This window comes from Cyclopterus lumpus, chromosome 9 (assembly GCF_009769545.1).
Source record: "Cyclopterus lumpus isolate fCycLum1 chromosome 9, fCycLum1.pri, whole genome shotgun sequence".
Classification (NCBI taxonomy): Eukaryota; Metazoa; Chordata; class Actinopteri; order Perciformes; family Cyclopteridae; genus Cyclopterus; species Cyclopterus lumpus.
The window spans coordinates 18,198,801-18,225,448 of NC_046974.1; the positions used below are offsets into that span (position 1 = coordinate 18,198,801).

Genomic DNA, 26,648 nt, shown 5'->3' on the forward strand with positions numbered 1-26,648 from the left:
GCTCTGGCACCAAGCCAGGAATCAATCCTCATCACCACAGGCTGTTCCCAGCTGGTGGAAATGCCCCAAAGGCACATTCACTATAAATAGATGAGGCATATAAAAGTTTTGATAAAAATGCATGAAACTTAACAAAAATGAATACCAATGACATGAAGGACAAATATAAATAGAACTGACAATGTTAATAGAAAACAGAGGCACGTGAGGCCGAGGAGGAGAATCTGAATATCTGTACAAAGCTTCACACAAATACAGATTCCTTGTTATGGCATTCACAAAATTGGATTGCATAAGAAGACATCTTGATGAAAGTGATTTTGAGGCCAAGAGTGCTGCTGCAGTCTTCAGAGGAGAACATGCTGCCTGTGAAGTTTGAATAACAGAGCAATGCTGACCTCTTCTGTTTGTTAGTTTATTTGCATTCAAATGAAAGTGGGAGGACAACTGGGAGCAAAGCTAATTTAACGTGGCATGGCAAATTATGTCAAAGAGTAGCGCAAACACGTTTTTACTTCTCACTCCGAGAAAGTGCTGCTGTTTCATAATGAATTTCGACCTTTCTATAAATACTCACTGACAAGAAAACTACGATAAGCCCCAAACAAAATACAGATCAATGTATTTTCTATATCCAATAAATACCTGGTTGTATGTAATGGAAGGTGGGATTGAGTGGCTTCCTGCGATGACCAAATAAAGTGCAAGAAGTGTCAAATTGGTATGTTTTGTGTTTGAAATGAAAAAAACAATTGGCTCGCCTACATAAACTGTGGTTTCAGTCAATATTTGCCCTAAAATAGGCCAGCTACATAAGTATTTGTTTATTCTGATTGAACTATGCAACCCAACAAGGTGGGCCACCTAATATATTTAGTCAGCAGAAACTCTGGGGTTGAAGGAGACACACATGTTGCTTTGGCGTCAGTGTTGCCTGATAGGCTTCACTCAGGGCACAGCTGACTCACTCAACCAATAAGAGACCTTTACGATACATTTGTTGTATTGCTGCGTGTTCAGCCAATCAGCACCCCCCTTCAATATGTTTGGACCAATGAAATTCCAGGATGTTCAGACGTTCAGACCGAGGAAGTCGATGATGTCTATAGTACACAACTGTTGTACACAACTGTGCCGACACCGAGAACAAGTCTCTCGTCGTTCAGTTAGTCGGTGTTTTGGAGTTTCAGCTCAGAGTCTCAATAAAGTGACGAAGAGTTCACTTCACGTCTACTTACGAGCTTTAAAAGTTGGGTAACTGAGCTGAGTTTCCTCGGCCGTCTCGGTAAGTCATGTTGACCACGTTTTCCTTCCTGCCAGCCGCCCTTCGGCTCTCCTAGCCGGGGTGGAAATACATGGGGACCCGTATCACGAGAAGATGGAGGATTTGACCGTAGACTGTCATGGCTTCTGTGAAGGAGTGTCGTTACACCAGCGGCCGTTTCCTTGGAGGATGGGGCCCGCTGCTGTGTGTGCTCATCGGCTTTCTGATGGCCGTCCTGATGCCCCTGGTGGGGGAGGGGGACCAGTGCTGCTCCGCCCTGAAGGGCTTCGCGCAGCTCCGCTGCCAGCTGTGGGGGAGCTCCCAGCAGCCTCCAGCTGTGCAGTCCACCAGCCTCACTGTCACGTTCACGGCCCTTGATGTGCTGCCTCTGAGGTCCAAGCCGAGCAAAGGTACACACAGAACTGGTGAACTCATTCACAGTTCAACTCGGTACCGGATGTTTAAAACCAGATTAGGTTATGTGATGCAGCATGGTCAATGAGGATTTCCCTAAATTAGGATTCCCTTAAAACATGTCCCCTTGGGGATTAATAAAGTATCTATCTATCTATCTAAATGTCAATGTTGTTATTCAGAGTAGAATACAGCTGCTTTCATGCATATCAAGATCTCTACTGGAGCGAGGTCCTGGATCTCACATTTCTTTTTAATATTGCAAAGCCCCGTTGTTGTGTTGGCATTGACACTGCCCTTCGTGTTCTGATTGCAGAGATCGAGCTGGAGGCCAAAGCGGCACTGCAGCTGGCACTTGAGATGAGGAAACTGGGGAAGAGGGAGAAGGCTCACAAGCTGCTGGTGCATGCGCTCAGCATGAATCCAGACTTTGTGGATGCCCTGACGGAGCTGGGGACCATTCTGGAAGAGGAGAAGGATGTGGTCCAGGCAGACCACCTCTACACCAAGGCCTTGGCCATCTCGCCGTGTAACGAGAGAGCTCTGGTCAGCCGGGACCGAACTCTTCCCCTGGTGGAAGAGATTGACCAGCGTTACTTTAGCCTCATTGACAGTAAAGTTCGCCGGCTTATGTCCATACCTAAAGGCAACTCTGCACTCCGCAGGGTGATGGAGGAAACGTACTACCACCACATCTACCACACGGTGGCCATCGAAGGCAACACGCTCACTTTGTCCGAGATCCGTCACATCATCGAGACTCGTTACGCAGTCGCTGGGAAAACCCTGCATGAGCAGAATGAGGCCATTGGTGTAGATGCAGCCATGAAGTACATCAACACCACACTGTTGTCCAGAACAGGAACCATGACTGTCAGTGACATCCTGGAGATTCACCGGCGGGTGCTCGGGTATGTGGACCCCGTGGAGGGAGGGAGACTGCGCACCAGCCAGGTGTTTGTGGGCCACCACATCCCTCCACACCCTGAGGACCTGCAGAGGCACATGCAGGAGCTGGTTCAATGGCTCAACACTGAGGAGGCCCTGCAAATGCATCCAGTGGAGTACGCAGCTCTCGCCCACTACAAACTGGTCTACGTGCACCCGTTTGTGGACGGAAACGGACGCACGTCACGGCTGCTCATGAATGTCGTGCTCATGCAAGCGCGATACCCACCGATCACTATTCGCAAAGAACAAAGGGCTGAGTATTATGCAGCTCTAGACACAGCCAACGAGGGGGATGTACGGCCGTTCATTCGCTTCATAGCCAAATGTACAGAGATGACATTGGACACACTGCTGATTTCTACAACTGAGCATGCTGTGGGGCTGCCGGGAACCAGCCAGGACCACGCCTGCCCTGACTGCAAACAGACTATCCCGATTCACAACTGACCTGGAGACGGGAGGAGAATCTAAAAGCTCTTTGAGATCAATCGTATTATGTTGTGTTTTGAATTGCCTCGTCCTTTGGCGCTGTCCCTTTATCGCCTCGCTTCAGTTATGCTCAATTCATTGGGATTCTCCAGGATAGTAAATTGATTTTGCTGTTACGATTCTTCCTTTTTTCTTTTCCACTTTTAGTGTGTAACCATATCCCCATAGGAGTGATAATGGATTTTCATTACCATCATGAAAGTTTGACTACTGGTGACGTGAGGAGGCAAGATAGATGTCTTGTCATTTGACTTGAGGCGGTGAAGTTTGTGTGAACTCAGATGATCGACCTTTGGGATGGAGATGATGTCTTGTAACACTGTTATTATTTATTTTAAATTTAAAAGTGTTATATTAAACTGTTTTAGAATTGACAAACTTGTGTAATATTGGGAACTAAGATTATTTACATGACTTTATTAAAACAAGTTTTAGACTCTCAAAAAAACATGACACTTTTTCTTCTTTGTTACAGAAACCCACAACACAAGGGTAGAAAATGGTAAATAATAAGACAAGCCGGTAAATAAATATGGATTAAACATCAAACAAAGCTCCATTTTTAGTATTTACATCAATACCAAATTTAAAATAAAATGGGAGCAAAGTACATTTTTTACACAAAACGGAGTTACTTTTTTTTTTTCAGATTAGGCCACTGTGGTGAAATACATATAGCTTGTGTTCCATCTGTTTTGAAATTAATACTCAACATTATGTACACAAACAGAATTGATATCCAAAAATGAAAAGTGGACAACTGGTCGACTTCTAACATGAGAAAGCAGAAAGAACTGGACAGATTTTCTTCTCTGGTGTCGAAGGAGCCGCAGACTTCACGACGTGTCGATGACGACAAACCGTCTGTCCCCAGAATGCTGACAAGCTGTCAGACAAGTGTGCCCATCACACGTTCATTCTCAGGGTGAAATCAACTCCACCGATTACAAAGAAAAACTATTTTTAAATTATTGATTAATTGGCCAATTATTTTTCTCCTCGGAAACCGTGAAACATGCCCATCCCAATTTCCTCGGGCCCAAGACGACATCAACAGTTAATGATGTCCTATCATAAGTCTTAAACCCAAATACATTATATTTAACAAAATGTAAGAGGGAAACATTTGAGGTACTGGAAATTGTCAATACATATTCTGTTTGACGAATAGCCTGGACTGTTGGGCAAGAAGCCACCAATTCGACACATTAACACTGCTTGAGTTTCACACGGTGCAGGGATTATGGGTAATTTCTCTCTGAATCTGACTTTTGGTACAATGCACATAAATCAGACTGATGTAGAAAACCATATAAATAACTCGATACCCCGAACAGAGATCACGTTAACAGTGATGTACGAGAAAAGAAGAGTTATGAGAACGGAAATTCAAGCAGTTCTGTAAATATTATAACTGGTAACTAGCGCTGGGACAGTTTTATACTGTAGTAACATGTCCACAGGCCGAGAGAAAGACAATTAACTAATACTGGACTACTATAGATGTCATAGCATCATAATTAATAGCAGATGGTAAATCACAGATTGCATTATGTAAAATGAATCATTAGTTGTACTACAGACTGGTTAACGTTGTCCTCAGGTCAAAAATAAGTTACAATAAGTACATAACAGAAATCCTAAGTTTCCTAAAAACATCCATCTGTACACACACACGCACACGCACACACAATCTATATTACACCACAGCTGAACTTTTGCACATCACCGTTAAACAACATTCACTTGGTTGGCTGTTAGGAATATTTATAAAAAAATACTCTCCCATATGTTTCTCTCAGCTCTCGTCCACTTACACAAAAACCACGCAACAATTTTAGATACAGTCTATTTACACACAAATATGATACACTTTTTTCTTTTAATAAAAAAAACAAAATCCCACGACAGCTTCAAACAAACCAAAAGAAAACAATCTGTCACACTGATGAAAAGTCTCGTTTGAAGAGTCTTTTGATGGAGGGCAGGAGCTCGGCGATTAAGGCAAATCTCGCAGAACGAATGATGAGAACAAGACTGAGATTAAAAGGGAAGCTGGGAAACCAATTACAGAATCGTCACCAACACTAATTTGTAAGGACACAAGATGGCTTTCAGTGTGTAGGCGGCCATAATTCTCTCGCTCATCTTCTCACTTGCTGAGAAGCATCCGGGCAAAGTCTGAATTTGACAAAGGCTTCGTCTCTCCGGCTGCATTCAACGCCTCGCTGGCTGTGGCTGGCATCCGCTCAGCCGCGGTCCCATTCTCGACTTTGCTAACTGACCCACTTTGTCGGTGCAGGGAACGAGGCAGCAGTGAGAGCTGGGTGCGTCCCCTTCCTCTCCTGGGAAAACAAAACACAGCCATGTTTCTGTTCAGTTACAGTGCTCAGGATGGAAGACTTTCAGAACATTTCAGTTGGCATGAAAGAGAAATGTGCCAGTAGACTTACGCTCCAAAGACCTGGCGAGGCATGTCTGTCATGAGCCTGTGGGAACCAGGTTTATCCATGTTTCTGCTCGGAGGGTTGCTTATGGCAACAGAGATCGTGTTGTCCTCGACACACATGCCGTCCAATTTCAGAACTGCCTGAGAAGCCTGGGCTTCATCTGCAAACTCAACATACGCCAGACCCTGCAAAGCCACACAGCCAGAAGGGGTGAATACATCAACAGCTGACTGTATGGTCAAAGTGGTAATCATTAGTTTAACCAGGATGACTATTTTTAGCCAAACATCTGGACACGGCCCTCCTCTCAATGTCTCACCTTGGGTTTCCCTGAGCGATATGTGACCAGACGAATATCTTTGACGGTGCCGTGACTTTTGCAGATTTCCTCGAGCTGCTCTTTATTGCACGAGAACGGCAGCCCAGAGATGAAGATCTTTTGTTTCTCCATGGATGTGTTGTATTTGAACATCTAGACATTAATGGGAAGTGTTCACTTGCACGACACGTTATGAAGGTTTATGCAGGGTTCACCAAGTTAAAGACTTGGTAAGGCATTTCTATTCAACACTGGTTTATAGTTATACTGGCCAAACTGATCTAGAATTATTGATTACATCATCACATTTTGCATGAGATGTAAGAAGATGTAAACTAATAACAATTCCTAATGATAATTAAATTACTGAGGCTTAAACCTGGATACATGGCATTAAATGGATTTACCAATTCGGAATAATATATTAAAGGCGAAGACCTTGAGATATAATATTATAAGACCTGGTCATAATAAAAGCAGACATGTTAATTGTGTTCATATTTACCTTAAAGTCTGGATTCTTGTTTTTGTCTACACACGGCGACACAAACATGGGCCTGCCCTCCACCTCCCGTCTGTCCAGCTTCAAGGCTTCGGCCACAGACACTGTGGATTCAAACTGTACATAGCAGTAGCCTTTGAAGTTCCCTTTGGTGCCGAAGACCGGGCGAATCTGTTTGACGGGACCACAGGTCTCAAACTGCGTCCTCAGCTTTGCCTCTGGCTCCTCCAGGGTGTATGCCAGGTTGCTGATGAATACGCTGCTGTTATCATTGCGAAGCTCTGGCTTGTCATCGTCATCGTTCTGCTTGTGGACAGCGGCCGCAGCCCTTTTATTGCCGTGTGCAGCAGGCTTATAGCCAGGCGGAGCATTCCTCCCAGAGAGTCCCGTCTCGGTCTCCATGTACTCCGACGGTTGGTTCCCATTTCCTCTGTGCCTTTTAGTACCTTGTTACGTTATAGAGGAAAAGAAACATCATTTCTCAAGCATAGTGTTTGCTTTAAATTAAAAAAAGGTTTATAATACAGATCATCTTTATTTACCAGAGTTATCATCCTGCTCTGCTTTTCTCTTCTCCCCAGCTCGAGTTCCCTTCTGGACATTCTTCTGACCTTTCTTGTCTGCCTTGGTTTTTCGCCGCTGATCAGCTCTCCCAACATCTTGGCCAGCCAGGTTGGCCTCTTTCTCAGCAACCTAACAGGTGGACAGAACATGGTCGCATTAGCCAAAAGCAGTTTAATGACACACCTTTCCAGTGCAATGCTGCCCTGTGCTCCTACCTTTGCCCGTTGCACATTAATCCTATTCAGCCGGGTCTCTGTCTTCTGCACCGCCACGTCCCAGTCCTCAAGAGAACCTGTAGACGAGGACGCAAAATACAGAGACGCACTGTAGTTCATGAAAATCTTCGATATTTTAGGTAGCATGTTAAAAAAGAAAGAAAGAAAAAAGGTTTTAATTGGTATTCACCTTCAACCCTCTCAAATGTGAGCAGGACTTCACTCACATGCTCCGGGTAGTCTGAGGTGCACTGAACTGCTCTGTGGAGAGCTTTCCGACAGTGAAGAGGGTCTCCATAGGACCTACAGATAAAGTAAAAAATAAACTAATGAATCTCAAGAACCAGTTAGGGTTCAAAGATATCAGCACTCCACTCAGACATTGATTGACATACCTCTCAAGGTTATAGTACTCCAGCCACATGTTGGCATACTTAGCGTTCCCCTTTGTCATGATACTGTCCCACAGTTCTCTGGCTTTTTGGATGTTCTTGCAGTGGAGGGCCTGGTGGGGAGAAGGGAAAAAAAGATGAGGTTAATTTGTGCAGACCGTTTCCATATTACACATGTGACAATGTGGTTATAGAACTTTAAGCATATGTAAAGAATTGCATCGCATTGAGAAGTGATGCAAAAAAAGAAAAAACGTATTGCCTTTGATTTAATTAAAAAGACAATCATGAATGAATAATACCAAAAAGAACGATTAAACGCAGGGTTAAACACAATTCAACATAACAGAAATTCAACTTGGGAAATTGGTTGTCATAGTAACTCATCTTACCTCTATCCTCGCCCAGATCTGCATTATGATACAAGAAGAATCTCCACTTTCACTAAATCCTAGTGACACAAGACAATGAATTTCAAGAAAACCAAACCAAGAATATCACAAAATGACATCTCAGTCGGATGCAAATCCACCTACTTTCTTCCACATCTTGCTTCATGTAGTCTAGAGAGCGAGAGAAAGCTCCTCGTAGCTCCTCCAACTCTTTACTTGATTCTGAAAAAACAAAACAAAGGAAACAACTTAAGCAAGGGAACAATGAGGGAACTCAAGTGAACTATTTAAATAAAGATACATTGTGTTTCACACAGAACTGCTCTCACCTTTGCTGAAATCCACACGTCTCCTCAGATAGTCGAGGTATGCCTGCCAAATTTCCACATAATCCGTTGCTTGAATGAAACCTGCATTCAGCGCCTTTTCAAATACATCTGTGAGGAAGACAATGACAGGACTACTGGGTCTGGGATATAACAAGTGCACAGCTGCATGTCCAGCAAGGGAGTAATCATCTGAACAGCTCCTCGCCGGTCTCTCGTTGTTACCTGAGACTGTCTGATGGTCAGCGCCATGCCTCTCCAGAGCGAGCAGGTAGCTCTTCCACAGACCCATCGTCCAGGGGCAGTTCCTGACTGCACGTTCATGAGAGGAGAGAACCATGTCTTTGATCTTCAGCTGACGATCCTGTCCAGAGAGACCAAATAAATTAAATAAAAGCTGGAAGATTTCATACTGGAGATTTAATAAGGTTAATGTCCAAGTTTAGTGTTTAAAATGTCAGAAATTACATTACAATAATGTAACGACCCATGTATCTATTTAAAGAGGAACCGTTGGAGAAAGTAATGGCTGTAATTTACTAAGATATCCTCTGTGCAACATTTTGACCATAGCTGTTAATCTCTGCGCTGATAGGAGCCATCAGTCTAGGAGGCAGTGCCATGTGAAACAAGTCTAAACTCTACACAATAAACATTACAGTCTGACTGGGAGCCTTGAAGGACAGCACCATGCCAAGCACTGACCAATACTCACAAGATAGGTGGTGTATTTTGCCCACATGTCTGGTACAAGGCAGTTCTCTGCTAGAGTCCGCTCAAAGATGATCTGGACCCGTGCAGGGTCGCCCTCCTTCAGTTCAAAGTCAATGTAGGACTGATACTCTGCCAGTTTAGGAGGTTCTGCTACTATCTGCAACAAGACAACAGCATGCAGAAAATGTGCATTAAAAAACAATGCACATTATTAAAAACACATCCAAGGAGGACAACTGCAACAGACAGAATTATCAAGTCAAGTTAGTTACCAGTGCTTCTTCAAAAGATTTGCACTTCGCCATCTGCTGCAGAGCCTTTTTGTACTGATGTATGACCGTGTCAGCCACCCCATGTTCAGACCACTCGTCATACTCTGCATAGGTGGCTTCCATGTCTACAAAGCAACGCAACACCATTTACTCAAATTCAGACATTTTTCAACATTTACAATAAAGATACATACACCACATACAGTATTTACAAAATGTACAAGAGTAACATTGAAAAGTATAGCTTATATGTTAGTGTTTTCAATGTATACTGCCTAATCTAAGTCTCATACTTAAGGGAATAGTTAGTGAGATGTTTCGATAATAAAAGGAATTGAAACATTACAGAAATGCCTCCATTCAGCTGAGACAGAAAGAAACAGCACAATACGAGACCATCTGGCTACATTTAGCCCACTCATGCAACAAACTGAAAGCCTCGCCAGAGACTGAAGAGGAGTGCTCTCTTTCTAAATATGTACCTCTTTTCAGAAGCCACATCACAACCATGCCACACATAACTTATCCAAAAAGGCAGCATTATCATTTTAAATGGCGTGATTTAGTTTTTTTGACATACACCTGCTTGTTTTACGGCAGCTCATCTGGATAGAAGAGGCGTCATGCTTACCCATAAAAGGAACGGCCAGCTGGCGACGAAACAGTGTGTGGATACGCTCAATCTGAGTTTTCAGCAGTTCCTGCTCCTCGTGATTAAGAATCCTTCCAGGTGGAGGCTGGGGGAAAACAGCAGAGAAAATGCTGTCAAAATGTTGCTAATTCACAGGAATTCAAATTCAGCATCAAAAGATGTTTATATTAATTCTGAGTAAACTGAGTCATCATTCAAAAGCACGCTTTAACACAATATTAACTGAAGAAAGGTTGAGTGATACCATCTGCAAATATACAATACTGCTTTTTTAAAACATTAAAAACATTTAAACAGCGACTAGTTCAGTGCATATATCGGACCACCGAAGATCCTAGTGATTGAAACACAAACCTGTACTGTGGAAAGCATGACGTTCTCAAACTCTCTGTACGCTTCCCACACCACGTGTCCCTTGGTCATGTGAAGCCCCACAGCTGTCACAGCCCTCTCAAAGATGGATCGCACTTTGTCCATCCCACCTGGTGAGCCCATGCCACCAATTGAATACTGGGCATATTCAAGCCAGATATCTGGACCTGTGGATAACGACATGGAATTAAATGTTAAATACATGAAATAACTGAATGTCGAATCAAACGCTGTTAACAATGGTGGGATGCACTCACAGATATAGTCTATGACAGCCGTCTCAAAAAGTTCATATACTTTCTCCCGGTTTGGCTCCTCTTCAGTCAGACGGATTTCATCCTTGAGCCAATCCAGCCAGATCTCTGTAGGGTTCATTAAAATGTGATTTCAGTTGAAAATAATGGTCATAGCTTTTATCAATCGATACTTCCGAGCCACAAACTGTAGCAGACATGCACCAACCTTCAGTGAGTGGGAAAAGTTCACTCATTTTCTGCCTCGCCTTTCGCAGACGGACAAGTTCTCCCTCCTGCTTCAGTAGTTTGATGAGATCAATGTGGCAGTTGTAGTCGAAAGCATTGATTGACAACTGAAAAATAATGAGGGCAAGATATTAAACATATCCTAATTAACTCATCCGTCTTCCTCTGCATGCATTTTATTTTAGCAGTGATTTAGTACCAATTCTAAAGAAAATGTCCGACCTCATTTATGACACACAGATTCAATCATGACAATATCAATCTAACAGGCTTATTAACGTACACAACAAAACATTGATACGATCTGCATTTCTCTGACACTCAAATGCTGGGTTATTAAACTGGCCCTAGTCAACACTAACCCAATGCACAAACTGCAGCCTAAAAAATGAAATTTGAAAATGAATATCTCCATAACACTTTTCAGTATAACCTTTACGGCTTTGCTGCAGGGTCGTCCCATTAGTTTATATCAGTTTCCAGCCAAGTGTGCCTTACCAACGGAGTGTGTTGTAGTAACGGTGTTAATGTTAGACATTTGGTTTCTCTCAACTGGGCAAAGACTACAGCGTTGCGCGCTGCTATCAATACATATAATAATAACCGTGACACCCAGTAAAGTACGGTAAATATGTACTTTATATGTGCACGTGTACTTTTAAACTAAACGGAAAGCTGTGATGTCCCACTGGACTGAGAGAGAGTAGCTAAGTAAAGAGAGTAAAAAAGGCGCGTGTGACACGAGAAGTCATTAGCATCACAGATTAGCAGGTCAGCTAATCACCACGGCTAGCTTCAGTGAATGACGTCGTATCAAACGCGCCTAATTGTTTTCAATAACAGCAGCTGTCTGAGATATATAACGTTATATATATATATGTGTGTGTGTGTGTGTGTTTCAATTAAGAGAAAAGCAGAGCAGAACAGCTCGTGGTTTAAAAGATGCCGTTGCTGGTTCGTTGTAGCGGACCGTGTTTAACGTCACCACCCATTCATTCCCATTAGCTCCTCGGCTAACGTGAGTGGACTCAGCTCGGCTGATTACCTGCTCTTCCAACCGTTGGATCTCCGCTTCATTCTCTTTCTCGTCTTCAGACGAATTCCCCTCATCCTCTTCCTCTTCTTCACTTGGATGTTCTACTCCCATACCCTCCTCCTCCGCCTCTTCTTCTCCATCCGATCCCATATTTCTCTTCTCCATCCCTGCGTCTCCCTCCTCCATGTCTTGCAAATGCGTTTGCTCTGCGTCGCTTGATGCGGCCATGTTGGAAGTCCGTCTGCCTGGTAAGAACCCGCGAGCCGGGAGTCTCGCGAGAGGTGGAGCCTGAAAACTCACCGTGGATCCCCCAAAGTGCACCACCTCCTGTTGGCCGCTAGTAGGGGCTCCTTCATAGTCGACACCTTCCGCCTTCACATGTTTGTCAACAAAAAGTGACCGTCCTCCCTCGTGGATGTCCTGTGTGCGAGATTAACTGTTTTTTGAATTAACTGGTTTTGTTTGCGTGCGTGAGGCAGATGTGTCGTAGGAGTGGCCTCTCAGGACCCAAGTCGACTCACTAGGAAATACACATTTCCATCGCTTAGCCTCTCTGTCACGTTCTTTTTATGGTATGTTTTATATACTCTTCAATATACTACTAACTTCAATAAATACTTGACAAAACGCTCTTGTTGTCATTCTGATATGTATGTCATACTTCGTTATCTGACGTCAAGTTGATTTGAGACCAGTTTACTCTTCATACATAGATATGAATATATATATATATATATATATATATATATATATATATATATATATATATATATATATATATATATATATATATATACATATATTCATAGATACGTGTAAATGAAACGTTGTTCACACCCAGCTCCACCGCCGCTGTCCGCTGTGGGAAACTGATCCGCTCAAATTAACTTGTGATACAACACTGTGTGCTTTCTCACATCGCTTATTTTTTATATTCTACGGACAAACATCTCTATCATCGTAACGATATTCTACCTGTGCAGCAGATTAAACGATAAGGACCCACATTGAATAACTAGCGTAGTCTTTAGAAACATGACGGTGGAGCGGCTTGCTGTAGCATTCATTAACGAAACGTTATCCATCTATCTATATCTATCTATACATATATCTATTTATATGTATATATTCATATATTATTATCTCTCTCTCTATATATATTAATTATCTATATATCTATTTTTCAATATTTATATTTCTTATTAATAAACTATATTTATCTATCTATACATATATCTATGTATATGTATCTATTTATATATATATATGTATATATATATATTTATATATATATTATCTATATTTCTATTAATCTACCTATATATATATATATATATATATATATATATATATATATATATATATATATGTTGTGTCAAAGTGTCTCTAAAACCTCCTCATTCTTTTTCTTTCAGTGCTTGACGCCATAAAAGCAGCGCGGTCAGACTACAGGATAATACAACAGGACACGAAGGAGTAACATGTGCATGCCAGCAGTTTATGAGTTATTAACTTGTATTATGTCTCAGTACCAGCCATGTGCTGTCTAGAAGATCAGGTATTGCAACCTCTTCTGGGTGTGAAAGACTCTTTAACAATCTCTTTGAAAAAATATCAGATGTTGTTGGTGTTTTCCACACAGAACACAAAAGAGATCCTGAATCAGAAACTATAGGCCGTGATGTGTTTTTATTAACATTTCTGGCGTTTAGGCCGTATTTGGCTCGATTATATAAAACCACTGGTCCCACATGGAGGATTCCGTTTGTAAATGCAGTTCGGTCGGCAGCTTAAGTACATATACAGCATATTGTATGAGACTGTGTGCTTATTGTGACTCAAATTATTCAAAACATTTCCAGTGCGTCCGTGCCGATGTCATCCACCAGATCCTACATTAAGCGGAGCCACCCTCTGTTGGCGCAAAAGCACTTTTTTCAGTACCAGCAGCACTGCCAGCATTAGGAGAGTTACTAATACGCATAACACAACGAGCAGAGAAATGACCACAGCAGAGTCCTGTTGTGGGTCGCGAGTGGGCCAGAGGGCATCTCTGTTTGTGAAGAGCAAAGACTGTGTCCCATCCGCTGAGGTTGCATTATTCTGAGGGGTCCGACCTGTGATGTTGTCTCTGCATTTCTGTCGCTCATCAGGGGTAGGAGTAGTGTCTTTGAAATGGGGTGGACTGACTGATTGTGTTTTATTTAGAGACAAACACTCTTCATAGGTAAGGGTCTCTAAAGAGTAGTAGTTGAGCCTCACACACGTCTTATGAACATCTTTGAAGAGAAGTCCAACAGTGGTTTCTTGTGATGTTCGCCCTGACGAGCTTCCCGAATACCTGTTGTTTTTAAATGAGCTTGGTCCTCTGGGCTTCGGCTTTCTTTCCAGTGAAGAGTTAAGGTCCAGTTGGTGGCCCCTCTCATTTGGCTTCAGGACACGAGGACAGATAGCCATGACAGAGAGGTTAAGAAGCAGGCGGTGAGCAAGATGGACCGGCTCGCTGCACACCAGGTCTGTGGCCATCCTCCGCCGACCACTCAGGAGCCAGCGGTAAAGATACAAGATGTCACACTCGCACACCCACAGGTTGTTGGTGAGGTCCAAAGATCTGAGACGTGGCAGGCCATCAAAGGCGCTCTCTGGGACTGAACGCAGGCAGTTGCTGTTGATCTTCAGGACCTGCAGGTTGACCAGGGCAGACAGCGAGGGCAGGTCCAGGACAGAGATGCAATTTGCAGAGAGGTCTAAATGGGTCAGAGATGGAGGAAGATTCAGGGGGAGGCTTGTAAGCCTGTTCCCCTTCAGAGTCAGGACCTGCAGCTTGTTGAGAACCAGTAGTGCCCCGGGTTGAATGGCACGGATGCGGTTGTCTTCCAGATCCAGGCGAGTGAGATTCCCCAGTTGTCGCAGGGCACCCGAGGTGATATAAGTGAGGCGGTTTTCTTGGAGCAGCAGGGCCTCCAGGCTTGAGGGCAGGCCGCGAGGGAAGCGGGTCAGCAGGTTATGACTGAGGCTCAGCTCCTGCAGGTCAGAGAAGGGCCGAAGTAGGTGGTCCACGTTGCAGAGCTGGTTCCTCGCCACAGATAGAGCCGAGGTACTGAGAGGCACAGAGCGAGGAAGTGACCTGAGACCCAGGGACTCGCACAAAACCAGGAGTCCTGGACGAGGACAGCAGCAGCCAGGAGGACAGGGAAACGCTATGAGGCAGGCCAGTGGACAGAGTACGAGTAGGACACCACATCTGCACCAAAGCATGATTCACTGCCAGGAGTAATGTAGGAGACGACCACATTAGACACATTTCTCACTTGCTTTAACAAAAAGAAAAGGGGTACGACTTCATGCTGAAGCAGCCTTTATGTACAGTGTATACGTTGTAATAAATGGCTTTATGTAAGCCCCTGACAAAGGGGGATTTATTAGAATGCAGCGCCAAAAAATAAAATAAACAAAGGCTTAGCACTTACCATTTTCTCCTCCTGTATTATTCGCTCCTCTGAGCAGGCTCGTCACCAAGTGGTCCCTACATGATCCACGTCTCTAAAGATATAACCACCGCTGTTGTTGAATTCCTTCAAAATGCTCATCAAAGTTTAACGACAGCCTTAAGGTGCTGTATTACTATTCTGGATCCTCTTCACCATTCAAATTGATTGAGAGCTCACATTGCTTGTGAAAAGGGTCAAAATACAAACTTCAAGGGGAGATTATCTAAGTAAAAAAAAAAGAAAGAAAAAGATAAATTAAAGATGCAAGTGTATCAAATACTTCCTTATCTGAGGTTACCAATGTTCCTTGAACTCAAACAGACAGTGAATGTAACAAACAGGCCGCGGATGAAGAGCGTTGGTGGGTGGTCCCGCGACTCCCCATTACCTGGTGGGAAGAGTGAAAGTGAAGGGGTAGGTAGTATTTGCTCGAATTATTTAGCACCTCATTGACAAAAGAGCGAGGAATCTGACCCGGGTGCAGAGCTCGCGTTTCATCCACCAGAGGGTTGCCGTTGTGCCGTCATCTTTGATGTTTGATCTTCCTGAGAGCTGACCCACTAAGGATGAAGCTCAAACTTTATTTAAAACACGTTTCTGCTTCAGACATTTGGGCAATTCTTTGTCACATTTGTAAAGATTGTTAAAAAACGATTTCAGATATATATGTACCTATATTGGGAAACTACAATGTGCATCAACACACACAACTGAACAAACAAAACCTGCACTGTGCACATGTGGGCAGAATGTCATTGCTTTGTTTGAACTTCACTGAACAAATCATGTCTTAAGATTTGTATAGACAACACGTGCCATGCTCTGTATGTCTCTGGTGTACTGCTGTTAAAATATTTAAACAATCTTGTACGGTAGCCAGCGAAGGACAAAGAGGGCGCTCGTCATCTCCAGGCTCTGATACCTTCTGCAGGCCTGTGTTTGGGTGTGAGGGTGCCAGCTGCCTCGCCCAGGCCAATCATACCTTCAGGTGGAGGAGTTAGTGTTACTGTGGGGTGCGGGGGTGTGTGTGTGTGCAACAGTTTGGACTTAACATGTTAAGTCAGAGGACCTCTAGCATAATTGATTATTGCAATGTACACGGCTTCCACAGGAGCCCACATCACTCCAGTTCTTTAATCCCCAACAATTACTTTACAAAAGGCCCCAAAAGTGCATAAAGATATGCAACTCAATTGAATACTATTTACAGTGTAACATTGCATCTATTTCAAAGGACAACATTGTACAACTATATTTACCGGACAATGAGATGCTACTGCTAACACTGCAGATGAGATTCTACTCACAAAATCAACAATGATTAAGTTATCATTAACGGTTATTCATTAAACAACTAGCACCTAACTGTTAAGGGTGCTAACAGCACAGACAGTTGCGACAGTGCTGATGAGTTAAGTGACCTGTGGGGACAACGTTATCAGCCGTGACTCAACCAGTACGATGAGCTCGGTGCAGAGCGGCCGGCGGGACACACGGCAGTTATGTTGCTGCTGTTGCTTTTTTAGGTTTCCTTTGGGCTGCATTGTCGTTCATCATGAAACTTTATCCAACATTTTCAATAATGACAGAAACATCATTATCAACACTTTTATTTAACATAAGCAAAGAATACTGCCTTTTTGTAAACAATAAACAGGAATCATCTGTGTGGAAACATGTGAGGACATCAATCTGAGGTTAAAGAGTCTTAAACATGACACAAGTCTGGCCCTTAATTCACCCAAAACTCATACTTGGTCGAAATGTTCAGTCATGAATTACTTTGAGTGGATAGTGAGTTGGAGAGTTTACAAATTATCCTGAGTGTAATCTGAATTTGTATTCAAATTATATCAGATAAATTTGACAAATATGTCTCAGCTTTTGATTTTTAGATATTGTTTTCAGCCACCATGAGTTAAAGTTAAACCTACTACACCACCAACTACCTATCTCCATACTCAAGTTTTGACTCATTACAAATTATTACATTAAAAACAAAAACACACGATACATCTTAATCATAAGTATTACCTCTTATAAAAACAAACCTGATTCACAAAGTGTTTGTACCCCAGAACCCTTACGTTTCATGTTGAAGGCACATCATCAGAACTATCAACCAAATAAATATATAGACAGATAGATAATAGATATAGATATATATACTGTATGTATGTTTTTTTAACTTAAACTTCCCAGAAATAACACAGTTGCAAATTGGTGTAAAGCTTTCCGAATTAGGTTTGGAAAGTAAAATACAAATAGCATTATGCAAAATTAAGTAAATATGAATGTAAATATAAAGAGATAGTTTTGTTACTAGTTTACTGGAGTCTCACTTTGCTTTATTTACAGCAGCAAAGGCCTTGCTTTAAATGACAGAACTGGTTCAGCCAAAGCTTTTAGTTGCTGAGAAGATGCTCAAGCGTACAGCAGGACATACTGAGGAGATTCCTCTGTCTATCGGCAGGCTTATGGTTTTATACAACTCGGTATTAAAAACACACAAATACTTTTTTTCTCATTTCAATTTGGAGAACATGGCAAAATACAGGATTCTCTTTCTTAATTATTTTAAAAATATTGTTTTTTTTGTACTTTTCTCCTCCTTAAAAACAACAGATCCATAAGCAAAATGTTTATTTTGCAGTTTCAAGTGATATGATAGTAGGTGGTTCAGACTACTCACTGTGGTAATCACTAACACAATGATCACAGCTAGACAAACAGACCACTGAGACACTTAAAGGATGTTGGCATGTAGCATTCAAAGTGTTGGTTTTTAATCTTTGTATGTAGAAAAGAATGTGACATGCAACATTTATAGACAGGATTTATGCAGCAACACAATTCAGTATTTAGATTTCTAGTAATATATTTTCTATCAATTAATTATTTTCAAGCCATAGTTCATATATTCATGAACTCTTAGATTTAACTGTTTAATCATTGGATGTTTTAAAGGCATGAGCCTCACCAATACCTTTCTTGGTGGAAGTTGTAAATGGGCATAACCAGATTTGAATCACAAATGCATTTATATATATATATATATATATTCTTCCATATGTGTGCAGCATAACCAACCTGTCTGATCTTGGTTGCAACATTTCACCTCTCAAGCCAACATCCGCCTCCAACACGCCCTAGTGGTGGGCCTTTTTCAGGTGGCAGGTGCAGACTGTATGACCGGAGCTGGTGCTGGGGCTCTGCTGCACCTCCTCCTTGTGCTTGGGCTGCTCTTTGTGCTTGGGCTCCTCTCTCCGCTTCTCCCCCTCTTCTGCCTCCCTCACCTTCCGGGCCTCCTGGCGTGGCGACGACCTGACCTCTCTGCCCCTCTCCCCCACCAGAGCCTTGGAGGGCGTGCGCAGGTGCTTGGGGGAGGCCGCGCTCTGAGTCTGGACCCTCTTGACGTGGTCGACGGCGTACGGCCTCTCCTGGGGCTCGCTTGGAGTTTTGCCAGCGCCTGTTTTATCAGCCACCTGCTTCTTGTTCGCATTAGGAGGGGGTTTGTAGGCCTCCAGCTTGCGCTTATGACTCATGGCAGAGGCACAGCAGATGATGAAGACCATGACGATGAGAAGAGAGGTCACGACGATGATGATGAGCAGATTCTCCTGCAGGAAGTCCACTACTCGAGTGAGGACGAAGTCCTTCAGGCGGATCATGGTGATGGTGATGGTGTTGGTGATGGCGCTGGTGAGGGTGGGAGCTCCAGTGGTAGCAGAGATCTGAACAGGTGCTCGAGTGGCGAAAGAGGTTGGAAAAAGGAGCTCCAGCTCTGCTTCATCCCCACTGCCGTCAATGGATGTGTTGTAGAGCAGAGGAGTGGCGTGACACAGTGAGAGCAGCGCCACACAGGAGACGAGCGAAAACAAACGGGACTTCATCTTCTCCTCCGAGTCCTGCAACAACAACAACAATGGCTTTTAGGATCAAATAAGGAAATATATGTATTTTCATATCTATCTTACACAGAGGTGTGATACCCCTAAAGGCTAAAGCCATGAATTGATTAGCTAAGCTTCGTAAAAGACTGGGAACAGCTAGTCTGACTCTCTCCAAAGGATACCGAAACCAACTACCAGCACCATAAAGTTCACGCATGAGCACGCCATCCAGTTGGTTTCTTTTTCCCCCATATGTTTTTAGTAATCTTGTGACCTCTTCGATATTTATCGCGACTCATTTCCAATACTAACTTGTGTCAAGCAGTCAACAGACACATACCAAAAAAAACATTTTTTTTTAAAAAAGACACCGTTCAGAAATGCAACTCCAGGATTCATCTTCACTCAGGTTTTTCGACGGTTTCTGTCATTTCCCGTCTTGGACCAGATCTATTTTAGCAGGCAGTTGAGCAGCCATTACTTATTTGGGGTGGAGACAGTGAGTTTGGTGTTGAAGGCCTTATAATTTGTGAAGTAGAGGGAGGCCACCCTTCCACCACACCAAAGCCAGGAGGAAGCTATGTTCCAGGGGAGCACAGAGGCCTCTATATTTACACTGGGCAGCAGCTGTTGTCGGCTCCACCAGCCCACAGCAGCACAGACCTGAGGAAGATATTTCTGCTTCCAGTAGAACCAGCATTTACTGACAGTACAACTGTCGACTGAATAAACTTCCTGACCCAATATGACTTTTCTTCCATCCTTCTTCTTCTCAATGTGAAGTCAAGCTCGAAGTGGTGCATGGCGCAGTCTGTTACCATTTAGAATAGACCGTATAATTACACAGTGCCAAGCTGTAAAGACAAGCTTCTAATCAGCATCATGCTACAGTGAAGCTGCTGCTGCTCTGATTGACACAGTGTGAAGCCCCCTCCCTCCCTGTGTGGTCGAACATACAGTATGTACTCTGCTGGACCACATGGTAGGCTGGGTCTTCATCCTTGGATGTTAAGGTATAGGACAGCACTGCCCCTTAAATCCTCATAATTATAGCCATAATTACATTCCCCGTATATCACTGGAGGGTCCACATTACCTTCAACCCAAGGCCATCAGACACCACATGTGCAATTAACCCATTTCATGACATTTTAGCGCTTAATGTCTCAAACTCTTGCATTTTCCTTACATTTACAGCAGCATCGTTTTATTGCTGCATCTTTACATCAAATAGAAATATCCTACATGTCTTGGCCATTATTAATTACACATTTACTCCAAATTCAGTAGGACAGATGTGGTAAAAAGTCTTTGAGTTTCAACCATAAAGTGAAAATAAGCATTAAATTGCAAAGATGGAGCCATTGGCAGAGGTTAGACCAGTTCAAAGCATATTCTTACATATTATAAACATATTGGTTAACCTAGAGTACAGTAGATTAGACACACAGGATAAATATTCAATACATCATTACACATCTTTAAATAGAATGAAAAAAAATCTTGAGGGTCAAAAGAAGCATTCAGATCTTTTATAAATAAAAGTGCAATGTAAAATAAACCATTACAATTTAAAGTCCCTGCATTGTACGTAAAAGTCATCATATAAAGTAACTGTAGCTATTGAATCATTGCAATTGATTATTTAGTACAATATTCCTCCCTGAAATGTAGTTGAGTTTAAGTTTAAAGTGAAATGGAAATACTCAAATAAAGTGCAAGTATCATAGAGTTGGAGTACTTGAGTAAACATACTTAGTTAAATTCCACCAACACGTTGGTTTAATGAACTAACTTTAAACAATGTGAACCAATGGATACACAGACTGCTCACATACACATTAGTAACTCTCTTTTAATTCTTTACAAATATAAACACATACTTACAGAAGGTGTTATCCTGGGGTTCTCCTCTGAACAGCACAACACAGCACAGAAGACAGAGAGGAGACAAAGTAATAAGAAGAAAGTAAGAGTGAAGGAGTTTCCGAGCGTCCGTCCTCCTCGCCGAGTGATGCCGACTGTTTTTTTCCTGAGCTCTAAAAAGTCTCCTCAGTTCAAAACGATGTCCATCCCTCTATTTCCAGCCTCTCCTCCTTCGTTCTACCTCCCTTCCTTCCTTCTTCCTCCTGCACTCACGAGGTGTCCATTTGGGATCAAACCTTTTTACATTTATTTCTGAATTATGAGAGGGAACAGAGATGTAGTATTTATTCTGTATATAATGACATTTCCTCATACAAGAGAAATACTTAAGGTCTCTAGAAAGACTCTTCAATTTGTATGATTTTTTGACTCATACTTAAACTTTCAGCTTTGGAAGTCGCTGCAGACTTTGCAGCCAGAACATGAGTCCCATGTTTTAAGGAAATGTGTATTTCTGTACTTTGTGGGGCGAGTCCCGTGCCTCCCACCGAGTCCTCTCTAATTAAGTCCTTGTTGATTACAGCCTGGCTCTCAAGACCAGCGCAGAGGGAAAGCAACCCCTTTTATCCCAGAACACACGTAGAGCGAACATATAAACTTCATGGTCTTTTAGCAGCACTTATTATCTCTGGATATGTCTCTAAATATACAAGTTGTCTATTTGAGGCTGCTGATGGTGTGAGCCGTTGATATTATAACTGATCAGCATGAGGTTTAGTGAAGATGGGGAGCAACTCCCAGAGTTCAGGATGCAGAGTTTAGTTTTGTGACTCACAAAAGTTCTGTTTCTATTTTTTTGCTGTAACAGACTTTTACTGAAATAGTGTTTGGTTATTTTTGGTGGCTCAAACACACAACGGCAGTTCAATTCAATCAACTGTACACTCCAACAACTAATTGTGTCCATCTGTTTTATAAACTGTTGCCACTGCAGTTGGAATAGCAATAATTAAAACAAAATTATATGTGTAGTTGTCATAACACTGATAGCTAACCGACCTTTAAAATGAATAGGCTGGTAATATTTCACCAAATCTAAATGAAAACCACTCACTGGAGCACTGAAAGTCTGCAGCTTAAAACAGTCCAAAACAAAATGTTCTGTCAGTTATGATTCTTTAAAACTACAATGACCAGCTATGTGGGGAAAAACAATTACACTGGAAATATTTGCAAACCAGTTTTAAAGATGTATGTCTTCTGAGGAACACATTGGAACGGCTAAGAAAGTTGTAAATTATCGAGATGGACTCTCGATAATTGACCTGACTGGTTTTGGTCTCAGCCGGCCTGAACCTCCCGTCTTCCTCTCGGTTCTGTGGTTCAAACTGGACTTTGGGCTTTCAATGAAAGGCTGAAGTCTGTTCAACTCTTTTCAGTAACGACGACAAATCCAAAAACAGTAATGATCGAATGCAAAAGATACAATGAGGCCATTTTAAAAAGTCTTTATTATTTTTTTCTTATAATCAATGTTTGATGCTTGAAGCAAGAATAATGAACAAAAATGCTGAGCAGACCTCCAACATGAGGCTTCATTCTGGTTCATTTTGGTCTGATTTTCTTTCTTGATATTTGTACGACCTCCGACATTAACAGAGGCTCTGCTTTTCTCATGATGCAGTATGGCAAGGTGCAGGGAACACAGACAAAGAGAAACATTTAAAAAACACACCTCCCACACAAATACCCTCTTCAGCACAGCCACCAAAAAAAAAAAAAAAAAAAGTATTGTCATGTTATTTACACAGCTTTCACTCGGTTTCCTAGGCCTAAAGAACAAACATACATCTATCTTTCAACTGCACATCTCACCAACCTACAGTGTCCCTTTGGATCGCTATTCACTACTCCTCAAACTTCGCTCTCGTGCCAACAGTGCTATAAAGAATCCATAGAGTGGCAGATAGCGCAGTATAATTTGTGTCGGACACATTTCTATAGCCCTCTTGTAATTTCCTAATATTCTACGACTCGCTGCTCAAATTGCATCTCAAAGCCACGATGACTCAAAAGGCTGCGGACAGCTTCTCGGTTTGACATCATTTTAAAAAGATGTTTTTAATACCCGTACCGAGGTGGAAAGTGTCAAAATGTCAGGGGCACCTTGCTTACTAACAAACCTCGACCAGTAATGCTGCCAGGTGTATTGTGGGATGGATTGGCAGGACTTCATGATGTCATCCCCAAACAGCTGACACAGGACTTTAGGAGCAGGGTCCTTTGAACATAGCACCTCAAAGTGGTTTTGAATCCGGGCACCCATCAACTCTTCCATTTACTACTCAAACCTACTCTCAACAGTCCCCTACAAACACTTCCATGTCACCTCTATGGCACTTTCAGGTCTTTACAGTGGTAACAAATATTGAAGGCAAACAGACTGAACCATTTATTTACCCTTCTCAGCTTTTTACTGAGAAACAAATCTAAAACATCAAGAGGAGCTTGTCGGGTGAAAAGCGCTCAGACTGGACAATTCAATAGTTGCTTGGTTTTGTGATAACTATACTGAACAGGAGCTTCTGAGAAATAAACCATTAAAAAAAAAAGTGGAAGTGCTAAGAGGGAATTAAGCACAGCTGGAACAACAAACAGGCTAAAATGAACAGTGAAGCAATACCCACCTATTCAATTCATCCAGGTTGGAGGCAAGTCGTGGACATTCTACCTTTTCATAACCCTCCCCGTCCACCAACAAGAAACAAAGCAGGAACACCCACAGTGACAGGTACCCAAAAAGACCAAAAACACGAGGCACATATTCACACACAATCGAGGCCTTTAAAGTCCATCATGAACAGTTTCTGTAGCAATCTCCAGTTGTATCACCAGAAGGTTTTAAATAGTCAAGTTATGCCATTGATGTGTAATTTCATGTCAATTCCCATTTTGTTTGTACAGAAGTGACGGATCTGAGATGGCATATAATGCAAAGGAACATCAGGGGAAATAATCCCACTACACTTGACTGAACACTGGGGTCGGTGACTGAACCTCTCACGGAAACAAAGCAGAGCGAAGGTTAGAAATGTTTTTCATGGGCAGGGCACAGACGTCCCAATAACCCTCGACCCGTGTGACTACAGTAGTGTTCACAGGAAGAACTTTACACAAGGATCTATTCCCTTCCCCCGACACCAAAAACTGCCAATGAGATGTGTGGAATGTGTTTGTCACTTTCTCCAATAAGCACACGGTGCATGTTGTTAATGAAGCAAGAAGGAGAGGAATGCTTGTTCTCGTACACGACTGTCCACAGTCAGAATGACGGGAAGCAACAGGAATGAGAAGAAATGGCCGAAAGCAGGAGTTAGTTTGTGCAGCTCTAACACAGACAGCAAGAATTGTCGTTTATGTAACGTCTGGGTGTCGACTATGGCAGCTAAATGGGTCCTTTTTACGCCTCATTACAGAGTTTGAGATCCTTCTAGCATAACCATTCATTTTATTATAATTTCATCGTTAATCATTGATGATGGCCTTACATAACCAGTTTACTGCACTGGGTGTCCCCGTTTGCATTTTGACTCGTCCCACAAAGAGAGAGAGAAAAAATACTGATAAGGAGGTGTAAACAAAATGTCAAATTTGGCAACATTATAATTTTGGGGTATAGTGACATGAAACACAGACAGACTTAAAACATATTTGGGTATGCGATGGCAAACGCTTACTATTGATATCGGAATTTTCTTGGTCATATTTCTAAAACGCAAAAGGAATATGTAAGACCTTTTTTATACAAGTAGACAAAATAAAAAAAAAGAAAGACTGCCACACATTAAAAAGGAATAGAGAGTCCTTTGTCACCGAAAAGCAAAGAGTATTTTGTACTAAATTTGCCACAAGTCCTTACACCACCTGTGTTAAACTGAGGATCGGGGGCTGGCTAAGAAAAAGTTCAACTGGAATGTTGCTAGGGATCGTTGCTAGGCAGGCCTCAGACGAAACACTGTCATTGAGAGGCAGTGACTGATCCCGCCCACCCCCCAGCCAATGGAACGTCCTGAATTGTAGCGGGTTGGTGAAAGGGTCCCTAAATGGCAATTTTGGACATTTGCTCTTCAAGTTTGATGATTCGCTTCTCCTGACTGCTCACCAGGTCCTTGAGAGATTTGATTTCTTTCAGGATCTCCTCCAGCTTGGCCTCAGATTTCTGTGGGAGACACGAGACACAATTTAGACTTTTTGTTGTGTTTGTCGTCACTTCTATCCCATCTGAATCAATAACAGACCGAAGGTATGTCACAATAGCGCACAAGACACTTCCTGTATCAAAACCTAGAGCCTCGGCCTGTAGATGCCATGTGGCAGGGCCTGGTGCGCTGAGGGTTAACATGGAGTCCAGCGGCCTGTGATTACAGAGCACAACTGCTGAGACTCATGGGCTGGGTCCCACTGTGTTGTGGGTGAGGTGCGGCAGGACGCCCAGCAGCAGGCGCCCAGAGCAGCAGCAGAGCCCTCAGTTTGTGGGTCAGAGAGTGGGTTGAACAACATCTACAAACCAGCAGCAATCCGCCAGCTTCGAACACATACAAGTTGTCTGCTTAACATTGAGAGTCCCAGAGAGGCAGCTATGCAGTGATAATGCTATTGGTAAGGGGCATTAATGAGAGAGAGAGAGATAGATATATATATATTAGTAGAACTTGTTATTGTTCATCATCCTAATCATGTGAAGGATGTTTTGGTGGGGTAGACACAACTTGTTCTTCGTCAATTATTAATCTAAAAAAAAAATGTATGTTCAATTAGACTTCCCAATATTATGCAGTCGAGATATGAAACTAAACATTGATCAATCAAAATAAAGCAGCAAGAATTATATCAATGATTGAATGATGAATCGTTTGAAGAACGATCAAACGTAAACATTCCCAAGACCCAGTTTCTCAATAATAGGGATTTGCTACTTTTCTTTGTCTCACGTTACAGTAAACTCGACATCTTTGTGTTTTGGACAAAACAAACAGTATCAAGATGTCCACTTGGCCTTTGGGGGAAATTAAAATGTATAATTTTGTTATATTCTGACATTTTATTGCGCAAACGCTAAATTGAGAAAATAGTTGGCAGATTTCTATGATAATGAAAATAATTTTTAGTTGCATCCCTAATCCAAAACTCCCCCTTCGAATAGTGTGATCAATATCAGAAGAACATCTGTTGTTTCATATTGCCCAGCTCGACTGAGTGGAAAATAGACTATCTAATGATATCCAGTGATACGTTTAAACACTCTGGAGATCTTGGAGAAAGCAAATACTCACAATTGATGGAGTCGGGGAGGCAGACTTGTTGGCAGGGGTCGAGTTCTCTGTATTCTTGGTGTCCAAAATGTTCTTTTTGACCACCTTGAATTCACGGTTCTTGCCCGGGACGTAGCCGTTCTTGAGGGAGATGAGGATCGGGTCTCCATTCTTGCCATCAAACCACTCCTCAGCCTCCAGGGCATGGTCGGGTCCAGATGTGTCTGGGTACAAGTCGTCCTGGAAGAGGTCCGACTGACGAGAAAGGGACGAGCCGTGA

At 42.5% G+C, this 26,648-nt stretch overlaps 5 protein-coding genes across 6 annotated transcripts in view; 1 reads left to right on the plus strand and 4 right to left on the minus strand.

The window, feature by feature from the left end:
- The first annotated feature begins 1,070 nt into the window (after window positions 1-1,070).
- On the plus strand, window positions 1,071-3,579 carry ficd (FIC domain protein adenylyltransferase). The gene is made up of 2 exons (XM_034541329.1): window positions 1,071-1,674; window positions 1,995-3,579. The coding sequence occupies exons 1-2, from the start codon at window positions 1,404-1,406 to the stop codon at window positions 3,074-3,076; spliced, it is 1,353 nt and encodes a 450-aa protein (XP_034397220.1). The 5' UTR covers window positions 1,071-1,403; the 3' UTR covers window positions 3,077-3,579.
- On the minus strand, window positions 3,516-12,122 carry sart3 (spliceosome associated factor 3, U4/U6 recycling protein). The gene is made up of 19 exons (XM_034541328.1): window positions 11,816-12,122; window positions 10,751-10,877; window positions 10,546-10,650; window positions 10,271-10,455; window positions 9,896-10,001; window positions 9,265-9,389; window positions 8,994-9,149; window positions 8,504-8,642; window positions 8,282-8,389; window positions 8,097-8,174; window positions 7,953-8,011; window positions 7,564-7,673; window positions 7,359-7,471; window positions 7,169-7,245; window positions 6,932-7,082; window positions 6,393-6,835; window positions 5,888-6,040; window positions 5,572-5,753; window positions 3,516-5,463 (listed from the first exon to the last, which is right to left on the minus strand). The coding sequence occupies exons 1-19, from the start codon at window positions 12,032-12,034 to the stop codon at window positions 5,271-5,273; spliced, it is 2,829 nt and encodes a 942-aa protein (XP_034397219.1). The 5' UTR covers window positions 12,035-12,122; the 3' UTR covers window positions 3,516-5,270.
- A 1,562-nt stretch (window positions 12,123-13,684) lies between these two features.
- LOC117735940 (leucine-rich alpha-2-glycoprotein) lies at window positions 13,685-16,277 on the minus strand. The gene is made up of 2 exons (XM_034540871.1): window positions 16,220-16,277; window positions 13,685-14,967 (listed from the first exon to the last, which is right to left on the minus strand). Exons 1-2 carry the CDS (start codon window positions 16,275-16,277, stop codon window positions 13,685-13,687), a joined length of 1,341 nt encoding a protein of 446 aa, XP_034396762.1.
- Window positions 16,278-18,446: 2,169 nt separating this feature from the next.
- tmem119a (transmembrane protein 119a) lies at window positions 18,447-20,189 on the minus strand. Its single transcript, XM_034540872.1, is given in 4 exon segments — window positions 18,447-18,983; window positions 18,986-19,012; window positions 19,044-19,205; window positions 20,157-20,189. Coding segments are annotated over 4 exon segments (759 nt in total).
- A 2,360-nt stretch (window positions 20,190-22,549) lies between these two features.
- coro1ca (coronin, actin binding protein, 1Ca) overlaps window positions 22,550-26,648 on the minus strand; it is a 30,378-nt gene continuing 26,279 nt past the window's right edge. For both annotated transcript variants that reach the window (XM_034541450.1, XM_034541449.1), the window contains 2 exons: window positions 26,390-26,623; window positions 22,550-25,275 (listed from right to left, as the gene is read on the minus strand). In XM_034541450.1, coding sequence (XP_034397341.1) covers window positions 25,156-25,275; window positions 26,390-26,623 — 354 coding nt within the window. In that variant the 3' untranslated portion in view covers window positions 22,550-25,155. The remainder of the gene's footprint in view (window positions 25,276-26,389; window positions 26,624-26,648) is intronic.

Excerpts from the sequence above, each read along its gene's own strand:
- ficd (XM_034541329.1), top strand. The coding sequence starts at position 1,404 with ATGGCTTCTGTGAAGGAGTGTCGTTACACCAGCGGCCGTTTCCTTGGA. Across the intron at positions 1,675-1,994 it reads GAGGTCCAAGCCGAGCAAAG|AGATCGAGCTGGAGGCCAAA; the intron begins GTACACACAGAA and ends TTCTGATTGCAG.
- sart3 (XM_034541328.1), bottom strand. The coding sequence starts at position 12,034 with ATGGCCGCATCAAGCGACGCAGAGCAAACGCATTTGCAAGACATGGAG. Across the intron at positions 7,674-7,952 it reads AGATCTGGGCGAGGATAGAG|GCCCTCCACTGCAAGAACAT; the intron begins GTAAGATGAGTT and ends TCTCCCCACCAG. Across the intron at positions 6,836-6,931 it reads AGAGCAGGATGATAACTCTG|GTACTAAAAGGCACAGAGGA; the intron begins GTAAATAAAGAT and ends TAACGTAACAAG.
- LOC117735940 (XM_034540871.1), bottom strand. The coding sequence starts at position 16,277 with ATGATTGGCCTGGGCGAGGCAGCTGGCACCCTCACACCCAAACACAGG. Across the intron at positions 14,968-16,219 it reads CAAACACAGGCCTGCAGAAG|GACTCCTGGTTTTGTGCGAG; the intron begins GTATCAGAGCCT and ends GTCCTCGTCCAG.